Raw genomic sequence first — 13,601 nt, 5'->3', positions numbered from 1 at the left:
GGGAGAAGGGGAAGTGCAACGAGACCTGGGTGTCCTTGTGCACCAGTCGCTGAAGGTAAGCATGCAGGTGCAGCAGGCGGTTAAGAAGGCAAATGGTATGTTGGCCTTCGTAGCGAGAGGGTTTGAGTACAGGAACAAGGATGTCTTGCTGCAGTTGTACAGGGCCTTGGTGAGACCACACCTTGAGTATTGTGTGCAGTTTTGGTCGCCTTATCTGAGGAAGGATGTTCTTGCCATGGAAGGAGTGCAGTGAAGATTCACCAGACTGATACCTGGGATGGCAGGAATGACGTATGAGGAGAGATTGGGTCGATTGGGCTTATACTCGCTGGAGTTTAGAAGATTGAGAGGGGATCTCATTGAAACTTATAAAATTCTAACAGGACTGGACAGACTAGATGCAGGAAGGATGTTCCCGATGGTGGGGGAGTCCAGAACCAGGGGTCACAGTCTAAGGATAAGGGGTAGGCCATTTAGGACAGAAATGAGGAATTTCTTCACCCAGAGAGTGGTGAACCTGTGGAATTCTCTACCACACAGGGCACTTGAGGCCAATTCATTAAATATATTCAAGAAGGAGTTGGATATATTTCTTAAGGCTAAAGGGATCAAGGGATATGGGGAGAAGGCAAGGACAGTGTACTGAATTTGGATGATCAGCCATGATCTCATTGAATGGCGGAGCAGGCTCGAGGGGCTGAATGGCCTATTCCTGCTCCTATCTTCTATGTTAATATAATGTATATACTTTTTGTTGCTAGTTGCCGATGCTGCTTCTCTCCATCCCACGCCCTCCTGTGTCCCCGAGAGCTCCTGGGCGTCATCGGACCATGACGTTGCGTGCCAGCTGAGGGAGTGCAAGCTGCTGCTTCAGTACATCTCCGAGTCGCTGCAGGCAGAGGGCATCGCGGAGGCACATGTGAAGGAGTGGAAGTGAGTCCCGGTCAATAACCGTTAGCGACAAACAAAGAGCTTGCAGTGCTGCAGCGCCTTTTCACGACCTTGGGGTGTCCCAAAGCGCTTCATAGCCCATGAAGCACTTTCTTTTGTGAAATGTAGTCACTGTTGTAATGTAGGGAAAGGCAGCAGCCAATTTGTGCACAGCGAGCTCCCACAAACAGCAATGACGCAGTGATTTGATGGTCAGTATTGAGGGAGCGCTGCACTGTTGCGGGGGGGGGGCCATCTTTCGAATGAGATGTTAAACCAAGGCCCCCTCTGCCCCCTCAGATGGATATAAAAGATCCAGCACTATTTGAGGAAGAACAGGGAGGGTTCTCCCTGGTGTCCTGGCCAGTATTTACCCTTCAACCAACATCAGTTTAAAAAAAAAACATTATCTGGTCATTTATCACATTGCTGTTTGTGGGATCTTGCTATGGGGAAATTGGCTGCCGCATTTCCTTTATTAGACTAGTGACTGCCTTCAAAAAAGTACTTCATTGGCTGAAGACGCTATAGAAATGCAAGTCCTTTTACTATCCCTTTAACAGTCGATGACTCGAGAGAAACTTGGAGTGGGAGGGGGAGGATCCAGTTATCGTGGTCCATGTTGGTACCAACGACATAGTTAGGACAAGGAAGGAGGTTCTGCTGAGGGAGTTTGAGCAGCTAGGGGCCAAATTAAAAAGCAGAACCACAAGGGTAATAATCTCTGGATTATTACCTGAGCCACGAGCGAATTTGGCTAGGACAAATAAAATTAGAGAGTTAAATGCATGGCTCAAAGACTGGTGTGGGAGAAATGGGTTTTGCTTCCTGGGACACTGGCACCAGTACGGGGGCAGGAGGCAGCTGTTCCGTTGGGACGGGCTTCACTTGGCCAGTGCTGGGACTAGAGTCCTGGCGGATCATATAACTAGGGCTGTAGAGAGGGCTTTAAACTAACTAGTGGGGGGGAGGTTCCTAGAGAGCAAATAATACAAATGGCAACAGAGATGGTCATAGACTTAGGTAGCAGTGGGGATATTAAAAACCAGAGCATGTCAGGAAGGGGCAGAAGGTATGGAGTAAAAGGTAAAGTAATAAAAAGGGCAAAAGCAGGAACTAAGTGTCACAAAACATCTTTGAAAGTTCTCTATCTGAATGCACGTAGCATTCGTAACAAAATAGATGAGTTAATGGCACAAATAACTACATATGGGTATGATCTTGTGGCCATTACAAAAACATGGCTGCAGGGTGACAATGCCTGGGAATTAAACATACCAGGTTATTTAACGATCAGGAAGGACAGGCAGGAAGGAAGGGGAGGTGGGGTGGCTATGTTAATAAAGGAAGGAATCACTGTAATACAGAGAAATGATATTGGGTCAAAAGATCAGGACAATGAAACAGTTTGGGTGGAGGTAAGGAATAATAAGGGGAAAAAAACACTAGTGGGCGTAGTCTATAGGCCTCCGAACTGTGGCAACTCTGTTGGACGGAGTATCAATCAGGAAATAGTTGAGGCTTGTAATAAGGGAACATCTATAATTATGGGGGATTTTAACTATCATATTAATTGGACAAATCAAATTGGGCAGGGCTGCCTTGAGGATGAGTTCATTGAGTATATTAGGGATGGGTTTCTTGAGCAGTATGTAACTGAACCGACCAGGGGGCAGGCAACCTTAGATCTGGTCCTGTGTAACGAGACAGGATTAATTAAAAATGTCCTAGTAAAGGATCCCCTTGGGATGAGTGACCATAACATGGTTGAATTCCATATTCAATTAGAGGGTGAGAAGGTTGGATCTCAAACAAGCGTGCTAAGCTTGAATAAAGGAGACTATGAAGGTATGAGAGCGGAATTGAGTAGAGTGGATTGGGAAAATAGATTAAAGGGTAAGACGATACATGATCAGTGGTGTACATTTAAGGAGTTATTTCACAACTTCCAAAAAATATATATTCCACTGAGAAGAAAAGGGTGTAAAAGAAAAGACAGCCATCCGTGGCTAAGTAAAGAAATTAAGGATAGTATTCGACGAAAAACAAGGGCATATAAGGTAGCCAAATCTAGTGGGAGGATAGAGGATTGGGAAAACTTTAAAAGACAGCAAAAAATAACAAAAAGATTGATTAAGAAAGTGAAGATAGATTATGAAAGTAAATGAGCAAAAAATATAAAAACAGATAGTAAGAGTTTTTATAGTTATATAAAAAGAAAAAGGGTGGCTAAAGTAAATGTTGGTCCCTTAGAGGATGAGACCGGGAAATTAATGGTGGGAAATATGGAGATGGCAAAAACACTGAATGAATATTTTACATCAGTCTTTACAGTAGAAGACACTAAGAATATCCCAAACTGGACAAACGGGGCTAAAGGGGGGGAGGAGCTAAACACGATCAAAATCACTAAGGAAGTGGTACTCGGTAAAATAATGGGACTCAAGGCGGATAAATCACCTGGACCTGGTGGCTTACATCCTAGGGTCTTGAGGGAAGTGGCGGTAGGGATTGTGGATGCATTGGTAATAATTTTCCAAAACTCCCTGGACTCGGCAAAGGTCCCGGCAGACTGGAAAACTGCTAATGTAACACCCTTATTTAAAAAGGGCAGTAGACAGAAGGCTGGAAACTATAGACCGGTTAGCCTAACATCTGTGGTCGGTAAAATTTTGGAGTCCATTATTAAGGAGACAGTAACAGGACATTTGGATAATCATAATTTAATAGGACAAAGTCAGCATGGTTTTATGAAGGGGAAGTCATGTTTGACAAATTTGCTGGAGTTCTTTGAGGAAGTAACGTATAGGGTGGATAAAGGGGAACCAGTAGACGTAGTGTATTTAGACTTCCAAAAGGCATTTGACAAGGTGTCACACAGAAGATTATTGCTTAAGATAAAAAATCACGGGATTGGGGGTAATATTCTGGCATGGATAGAGGATTGGCTATCTAACAGAAGGCAGAGAGTTGGGATAAATGGTTCATTCTCAGACTGGCAATCAGTAACTAGTGGTGTTCCGCAGGGGTCAGTGCTGGGTCCCCAACTCTTTACAATCTATATTAACGATTTGGAGGAGGGGACTGAGTGAAACATATCAAAGTTTGCAGATGATACTAAGATGGGGGGGAAAGTAGTGAGTGAGGAGGACATAAAAAACCTTCAAGGGGACATAGACAGGTTAAGTAAGTGGGCAGAGATTTGGCAGATGGAATACAATACTGGAAAGTGTGAGGTTATGCACTTTGGCAGGAAAAATCGTAGAGCAAGTTATTATCTTAATGGCAAGAAACTGGAAAGTACTGAAGTACAAAGGGATCTGGGGGTCCTGGTGCACGAAACTCAAAAGGTTAGTATGCAGGTGCAGCAAGTGATTAAGAAGGCCAATGGAATGTTGGCTTTCATTGCTAGGGGGATAGAATATAATAATAGGGAGGTATTGCTTCAGTTGTACAAGGTATTGGTGAGACCGCACCTGGAATACTGCGTACAGTTTTGGTGTCCATACTTAAGAAAGGACATACTTGCTCTCGAGTCAGTACAAAGAAGGTTCACTCGGTTAATCCCGGGGATTGGCATATGAGGAGAGGTTGAGTAGATTGGGACTCTACTCATTGGAGTTCAGAAGAATGAGAGGCGATCTTATTGAAACATATAAGATTGTGAAGGGGTTGGACCGGGTGGATGCGGGGAGGATGTTCCCGATGATGGGTGAAACTAGAACTAGGGGGCATAGTCTTAGAATAAGGGGCTGCTCTTTCAAAACTGAGATGAGGAGGAACTACTTCACTCAGAGGGTGGTAGGTCCATGGAATATGCTGCCCCAAAAAGCTGTAGAAGCTACATCATTACATAAATTTAAAACAGAAATAGACAGTTTCCGAGAAGTAAAGGGAATTAAGGGTTACGGGGAGCTGGCAGGAATTTGGACATGAGTCTAGGTTCGGATCGGTCATGGCCCTGTGGGTAGCGGAGCGGGCCCAGGGGCCGTGTAACCTGATCCTGCTCCTATTTCGTGTGTCTAATTCTGTTAGATTCAGGAGATGGTTCTGTGATAGTGGATTGGCGGTTAGGATCAGATCAACCATGATCTTATTGAATGGCGGAGCAGGCTCGAGGGGCCGATTGGCTTACTCCTGCTCCTATTTCTTATGTTCTTATGTTCTCTCTCTCTCGCCCTTTCTCCTGTCTCTAGGGAGCAAATTGAGGAGCTGCAGCAACAGACGGTCCCCCCTCTGACCCACGTGGCGGTGATTGGAGACACGGGGTCGGGGAAGAGCAGTCTGCTGAACGCCCTGCTGGACGAGGAGGCGGTGCTGCCCACCTCCGCCATGAGGGCCTGCACTGCCGTGGTGGTCGAGGTCTCCCACAACGCCCACAATGACTGCTACCAGGCTGAGGTGGAGTTCTTCTCTGAAGAGGTGAGCTGAGCTGGTTCCCCCATGTTGGAGGGTGTGTTGCTTTAACTTCTCAAAAACAATAGGGTTCACTGCATGCTAAAAAGCGGAAGCAGCATGCTATAGACACAGCTAAGCAATCCCACAACCAACGGATCAGATCAAAGCCCTGCAGTCCTGCCACATCCAGTCGTGAATGGTGGTGGACAATTAAACAACTAACTGGAGGAGGAGGCTCCATGAACATCCCCATCCTCAGTGCAAAAGACAAGACTGAAGTGTTTGCAACCATTTTCAGCCAGAAGTGCCGAGTGGATGATCCATATTGGCCTCCTCCTGATGTCCTCACCATCACAGAAGCCATTCTTCAGCCAATTTGATTCACTCTACGTGATAGAAACATAGAAGATAGGGGCAGGAGTAGGCCATTCGGCCCCTCGAGCCTGCTCTGCCATTCAATGTGATCATGGCTGATCATCCAAATTCAGTACCCGGTCCCTGCTTTCTCCCCATACCCCTTGATCCCTTTAGCCTTAAGAAATATATCCAACTCCTTCTTGAATATATGGAATGAACTGGCCTCCACCACCACCTATGGTAGAGAGTTCCACAGGTTCACCACTCTCTGGGTGAAGAAATTCCTCCTCATTTCTGTCCTAAATGGCCTACCCTTTATCCTTAGACTGTGTCCCCTGGTTCTGGACTCCCTGACCATCGGGAACATCCTTCCTGCATCTAGTCTGTCCAGTCCTGTCAGAATTTTGAGTTTCAATGAGATCCCCTCTCATTCTTCTAAACTCCAGCGAGTATAAGCCCAATCGACCCAATCTCTCCTCATATGTCATTCCTGCCATCCCAGGTATCAGCCTGGTGAATCTTTGCTGAACTCCTTCCATGGCAAGAACATCCTTCCTCAGATAAGACAACCAAAACTGCACACAATACTCAAGATGTGGTCTCACCAAGGCCCTGTACAACTGCAGTAAGACATCCTTGTTCCTGTACTCAAACCCTCTCGCTACGAAGGTCAACATACCATTTGCCTTCTTAACCGCCTGCTGCACCTGCATGCTTACCTTCAGCGACTGGTGCACAAGGACACCCAGGCTGAAGAATGGCTTCTGTGATGGTGAGGACATCAGGAGGAGGCCAATATGGATCATCCACTCGGCACTTCCCCTTCTCCCAATCTATTGCCATTTAGATAATAATTTGCCTTCCTGTTTTTGCCACCAAAGTGGATAACCTCACATTTATCCACGTTATATTGCATCTGCCATGTTTCTGCCCAATCACCCAACATGTCCAAATCATCCTGGAGTTTCTCGACATCCTCCTCACAGCATACACGTCCACCCAGCTTTGTGTCGTCTGCAAATTTGGAGATATTACATCTAGTTCCCTTGTCTAGATAATTAATATATATATTGTGAATAGCTGGGGTCCAAGGACCGATCCCTGCGGTACCCCACTAGTCACTGCCTGCCACTCGGAAAAAGACCCGTTTATTCCAACTCTTTGCTTTCTGTCTGTCAACCAGTTCTCTATCCAAGTCAGTACCTTGCCCCCATTCCCATGTGCCTTAACTTTACACGCTAATCTCTTATGCGGGACCTTATCGAAAGCCTTCTGAAAGTACAGATACACCACATCCACTGGTTCTCCCTTATCTATTTTACCAGTTACATCCTCAAAAAATTCCAGTAGATTAGTCAAGCACGATTTACCTTTTATGAATCCATGTTGACTTTGTCCGATCCTGTCACTGTTTTCCAAGTGCTCTGCTATTACATCTTTTATAATAGATTCTAGCATTTTCCCCACTACCGATGTCAGGCTTACCAGTCTGTAATTCCCCATTTTCTCTCTCCACCTGTTTTGAATAGTGGGGTAACATTAGCTACCCTCCAATCCATGGGTACTGTTCCAGATTCCATCGAATGTTGGAAGATGATCAGCAATGCATCTACTATTTCTAGGGCCACTTCCTTAAGTACCCTAGGATGTAGATTATCAAGCCCTGGCGATTTATCGGCCTTCAGTCCCATCAATTTCCCTAACGCCATTTCCCTACAAATACTGATTTCTTTCAGTTCCTCCCTTTCATCAGACCCTATGTTCCCCGGCATCTCTGGGAGGTTATTTGTGTCCTCCTTTGTGAAGACAGAACCAAAATATGTATTTAATTGGTCGGCCATTTCTTTGTTCCCCATTATAAATTCCCCTGATTCTGACTGCAAGGGACCTACGCTTGACTTCACCAATCTTTTTCTCTTCACCTATCTATAAAAGCTTTTACACATATCTATAAAAGCTTTTAGTCAGTTTTTATGTTCTCTGCAAGCTTACTCTCATATTCTATTTTCCCCTTCTTAATTAATCCCTTTGTCCTCCTTTGTTGAATCCTAAACTGCTCCCAATCCTCAGGAATATTGCTTTTTCTGGCCAATTTATATGTCCTCTCCTTGGATCTTATGCTAATCCTAATTTCCCTTGTTAGCCACGGTTGAGTCATCTTTTTTGTTTTATTGTTATGCCAAACTGGGATGAACAAATTCTGTAGCTCATCCATGCGGTTTTTAAATGTTTGCCATTGCCTAACCACCGTCAACCCTTTGAGTGACATTCCCCAATCAATCCTACCCAAATCGCGCCTCAGACCATTAAGAAACGGCTGAGTGCACTGGATACAGCAAAGGCTATGGGCCCTGACAACATCCTGGCTGTCGTGCTCCAGAACTAGCCGTGCCTCTAGCCAAGCTGTTCCAGTACAGCTATAACACTGGCATCTATCCGACAATGTGGAAAACCGCCCAGAGATGTCGTGTCCACAAAAAGCAGGACAAATTCAATCCGGCCAATTACCGTCTCATCAGTCTACTCTCAATCATCAGCAAAGTGATGGAAGGTGTCATCAACAGTGCCATCAAGCGGCACTTCCTCACGAATAACCTGCTCACCGATGCTCAGTTTGGGTTCTGCCAGGACCACTCGGCTCCAGACCTCATTACAGCCTTGGTCCAAACATGGACAAAAAAGCTGAATTCCAGAGGTGAGGTGAGAGTGACTGCTCTTGACATCAAAGCAGCATTTGACCAAGTGTGGCATCCAGGAGTCCTAGTAAAATTGAAGTCAGTGGGAATCGGAGGGAAAAGTCCCCACTGGCTGGAGTCATAGTGTGGAGATGCCGGAGTTGGACTGGGGTGGACAAATGTAAGAAGTCACACAACACCAGGTTATAGTCCAACAGCTTTATTTGAAATCACAAGCTTTCGGAGCGCTGCTCCTTCTTCAGGTGAAGTGGAGAAATGCATAAAGACACAGCTTATATAGTCAGAATCATGTCAGATGTTTACAGGTAACCTTTCCAACTGCCATTTATCACACCTCGGCAGGGAGATAATCACAGCAGTCAAAGGCGTGAATGGTGTCCAAACAGGTCAGTCAGGGAAACATTACATCAAAGAACAATGAGGTGGGGTCACAAGGGGTCAAATATTGCAGATGCTGGGGTCTGTATGAAAAACAAAAAAAACAGACAAAAAAACATTTTTTTTGGCTGGAAATCACAGCAGGTCCGGCCGCATCTGTGTAGAGAGAACAAGCCAATGTTGATTCGAGTCTGGATGACCCTGCATCAGGTGGGGTTACATGTAGCGTGACATGAACCCACGATCTCGGTTGAGGCCGTCCTCATGTGTGCGGAACTTGGCTATCAGTTTCTGCTCGACGATTTTGCGTTGTCGTGAGTCATACCCAGCACAAAGGAAGATGGTTGTGGTTGTTGGAGGTCAATCATCTCAGCCCCAGGACATAGCTGCAGGAGTTCTTCAGGGCAGTGTCCTAGGCCCAACCATCTTCAACTGCTTCATCAATGACCACCTCTCCATAAGGTCAGAAGTGGGGATGTTCGTTGATGATTGCACAGTGTTCAGTTCCATTCGCAACTCCTCGGGTAATTAAGCAGTCCCCATGCCCGCATGCAGCAAGGCCTGGACAACATTCAGGTTTGGGCTGATAAGTGGCAAGTAACATTCGCGCCACATAAGTGCCAGGCAATGACTATCTCCAACGAGAGTGTCTTAACCACCGCCCCTTGACGTTCAACGGCATTACCATTGTCGAATCCCCCACCATCAACATCCTAGGGGGTCACCATTGACCAGAAACTTAACTGGACCAGCCACATAAATACTGTGGCAACAAGAGCAGGTCAGGGGCTGGGTATGAGATAAAAATTGATAGGAGGTACTGGAATGGCTGTCTATACTTAAAGTTGATAAGTCACCAGGACCGGATGGGATGCATCTTAGGATGCTGAGGGAGGTTAAGGAAGAAATCGCGATGGTACTGGTCATAATCTTTTAATCCTCCTTAGATACGGGGGTGGTGCCAGAGGACTGGAGAATTTCAAATGTTACACCCTTGTTCAAAAAAGGGTGTAAGGATAAACCCAGCAACTACAGGCCAGTCAGTTTTACCTCAGTAGTGGGGAAGCTTTTAGAAACGATAACCAGGGACAAAGTTAACAGTCACTTGGACAAATGTGGATTAGTTAAGCAAAGCCAGCACGGATTTATTAAAGGCAAATCGTGTTTAACTAACTTGATCGACTTTTTTGATGAGCTAACAGAAAGTGTTGATGAGGGCAATGTGGTTGATGTGGTGTACATGGACTTACAAAAGGCATTTGATAAAGCGCCACATAATAGGCTTACCAGTAAAGTTGAAGCCCATGGAATAAAAGGGACAGTGGCAGCAAGGATACGGAATTGGCTAAGTGACAGGAAACTGAGAGTAGCGGTGAACGGTTGTTTTTCCGACTGGAGGAAGGTGTTCCCCAGGGGTCAGTACTAGGACCACTGCTTTTCTTGATATATATTGATGGCTTGGACTTGGGTGTACAGGGCACAATTTCAAAATTTGCAGATGACGCAAAACTTGGAAGTATAGTGAACAGTGAGGAGGACAGTGACAGACTTCAAGAGGACATAGACAGGCTGGTGGAATGGGCGGACACGTGGCAGATGAAATTTAACACAGAAAAGTGCGAAGTGATACATTTTGGCAGGAAGAATGAGGAGAGGCAATATAAACTAAAGGGTACAATCCTAAAGGGGGTGCATGAACAGAGAGACCTGGGGGTATATGCTGGGCTTCATAAATAGAGGCATAGAGAATGATGAACCTTTATAAAACACTGGTTCGGCCTCAACTGGAGTATTGTGTCCAATTCTGGGCACCTCACTTTAGGAAGGATGTGAATTCCTTAGAAAGGGTTTGATAGAGGTATTCAAAATCATTAGGGCTCCAGACAGAGTAGAGAGAGAGAAATTGTTCCCATTGGCGGAAGGGTCGATAACCAGAGGACACAGATCTAAGGTGATTAGCAAAAGAACCAAAGGCGACATGAGGAAAAACTTTTTTACGCAGCGAGTGGTTAGGATCTGGAATGCACTGCCTGAAAGGGTGGTGGAGGCAGATTCAATTGTGGCTTCCAAAAGGGAATTGGATAAGTACCTGAAGGAAAAAAAATTGCAGAGATACGGGGAAAGGGCAGGGAGTGGGACTAGCTGAAATGCTCTTGCAGAGAGCTGGCACAGGCTCGACGGGCCGAATGGCCTCCTTCTGTGCTGTAACTATTCTATGATTCTATTCTGCGGCAAGTGTCTCACCTCCTGACTCCCCAAAGCCTTTCCACCATCTACAAGGCACAAGTCAGGAGTGTGATGGAATACTCTCCACTTGCCTGGATGAGTGCAGCTCCAACAACACTCAAGAAGCTCGACACCATCCAGGACAAAGCAGACCGCTTGATTGGCACCCCATCCACCACCGGCGTACCCTGGCTGCAGTGTGTACCATCTACAAGATGCACTGCAGCAACTCACCAAGACTTCTTCGGCAGCACCTCCCAAACCCGCAACCTCTACCACCTAGAAGGACAAGGGCAGCAGGCGCATGGGAATACCATCACCTGCAAGTTCCCCTCCAAGTCACACACCACCCTGACTTGGAAATATATCGCCGATCCTTCATAGTCGCTGGGTCAAAATCCTGGAACTCCCTACTTAACAGCACTGTGGGAGTAGAAAAATAGGAGCAGGAGTAGGCCATTCGGCCCTTCGAGCCTGCTCCGCTATTCAATATGATCATGGCTGATCCTCTCTCTCAATACCATATTCCCGCGCTCTCCCCATACCCCTTGACGCCTTTTGCGTCTAGAAATCTATCTTATCTCCTTCTTAAATATATTCAATGACTCGGCCTCCACAGCCTTCTGTGGTAGAGAATTCCACAGGTTCACCACCCTCTGGGTGAAGAAATTTCTCCTCATCTCAGTCCTAAATATCCTACCCCGTATCCTGAGACTGTGACCCCTCGTTCTAGACCCCCCAGCCGGGGGAAACATCCTCCCTGCATCCAGTCTGTCTAGCCCTGTCAGAATTTTATACGTTTCAATGAGGTCCTCTCTCATTCTTCTAAACTCTAGTGAATACAGGCCTAGTCGACCCAATCTCTCCTCATACGACAGTCCTGCCATCCCAGGAATCAGTCTGGTGAACCTTCGCTGCACTCCCTCTATGGCAAGTATATCTTTTCTTAGGTAAGGAGACCAAAACTGCACACAGTACTCCAGGTGTGGGCTCACCAAGGCTTCACCACACGGACTGCAGCGGTTCAAGGCGGCGGCTCACCACCACCTTCTCAAGGGCAATTAGGGACGGGCAATAAATGCCGGCCTTGCCAACAACACCCACATCCCAGGAACAAATAAAAAAATAAATATTAGATATTCACAGATTTATTCAGCATACAATAATAATTATTGACAATAGTTGCATATATGGGATCCCTGGACTTTATAAATAGAGGCAGAGAATACAAAGGCAAGGAAGTTATTGCTAAACCTTTAACAACAACTTGTATTTATATAACGCCTTTAACACAGTAAAACATCCCAAGGCGCTTCACAGGAGCGATTATGAAACAAAATTTGACATCGAGCCACATAAGAGAAATTAGGGCAGACTTGGTCAAAGAGGTAGGTTTTAATGAGTGTTTTAAAGGAAGAGAGAGAGGGGGAGTGGTTTAGGGAGGGAATTCCAGAGCTTAGGGCCCAGGCAGCTGTAGGCACGACCGCCAATGGTGGAGCGATTAAAATCGGGATGCACAAGAGGCCAGAATTGGAGGAGTGAAGATATCTTTACAAATGACTGGTTAGGCCTCAGCCGGAGTATTGTGTCCCATTCTGGGCACCACATTTTAGGAAGGATGTCAAGGCCTTGGAGAGGGTGCAGAGCAGATTTACTAAAATAGTACCAAGGATGAGGGACTTCAGTTATGTGGAGAGAGTAAAGAAGCTGGGGTTGTTCCCCTTAGAGCAGAGAAGGGTAAGGGGAGATTTGATAGAGGCGTTCAAAATCATGAAGGGTAAATAAGGAGAAACTGCTTCCAGTGGCAGAAGGGTCGGTAACCAGAGGACACAGATTTAAGATAATTGACAAGGGAGCCAGGGGGGAGATTTTTTTTTGCGCAGCGAGTTGTTGTGATCTGGAATGCACTGCCTGAAAGGGCGGTGGAAGCAGATTCAGTACAGGTTGTGCGTCCAAGTTCCGGAATCCGGACTCCGGGACGATTGGTGGCAGGGTCGTCCAGAATCCGTAAAATGTTCCGGAATCCGGGCATGGGCCCAGGCATTTCCGAACTCGGAACGTGTTTCTGATGTCCGAAGTCCGGAAACGCCCGAGCCCAGGTTGCGATATTTCAGGACTTCGGACATCAAAAACACGTTCCGAAGTCCAGAAAAAACACGAAAACCGGCTTGGCCTCGGTCCCGAGGTTGCCGGATTCAGGACGATCAACCTGTAATAACTTTAGAAAACGAAGTGGATAAATCCTTCAAGGGATAAATTGCAGGGCTATGGGGAAAAGAGCAGGGGAGTGGGACTAATTGGAGAGCTCTTTCACAGAGCCGGCACAGGTACGATGGGCCGAATGGCCTCCTCTGCCCTGTATCATTTTGAAATTTTCAATTGAACCATAGAAACATAGAAGATAGGAGCAGGAGTCGGCCATTCGGCCCCTCGAGCCTGCTCCGCCATTCATTGAGATCATGGCTGATCATCCAAATTCAGTACCCTGTCCCTGCTTTCTCCCGATATCCCTTGATCCCTTTAGCCTTAAGAAATATATCCAACTCCTTCTTGAATATATTTAATGAATTGGCCTCTACAGCCTCAACAGCTTTTTTGGAGGGTGGGGTGGGCGGG

The 13,601-nt window shown here is 46.2% G+C and overlaps 1 protein-coding gene across 1 annotated transcript in view; it reads left to right on the top strand.

Moving 5' to 3' along the window:
* The window catches only part of LOC147116867 (uncharacterized), a 128,597-nt gene that overhangs the window by 51,347 nt on the left and 63,649 nt on the right, over positions 1-13,601 (top strand). The window contains exons 9-10 of the mRNA XM_085987181.1: positions 762-933; positions 5,127-5,352. Of these exons, the coding sequence (XP_085843307.1) occupies positions 762-933; positions 5,127-5,352 (398 nt within the window). The remainder of the gene's footprint in view (positions 1-761; positions 934-5,126; positions 5,353-13,601) is intronic.

Source organism: Somniosus microcephalus, chromosome 5 (genome assembly GCF_052327205.1).
Source record: "Somniosus microcephalus isolate GS21.2 chromosome 5, FLI_Smic_1.0, whole genome shotgun sequence".
NCBI classification, from domain to species: Eukaryota; Metazoa; Chordata; class Chondrichthyes; order Squaliformes; family Somniosidae; genus Somniosus; species Somniosus microcephalus.
Note: the sequence above shows the minus strand (reverse complement) of the source record. Positions and strands in the feature narration are given on the sequence as shown.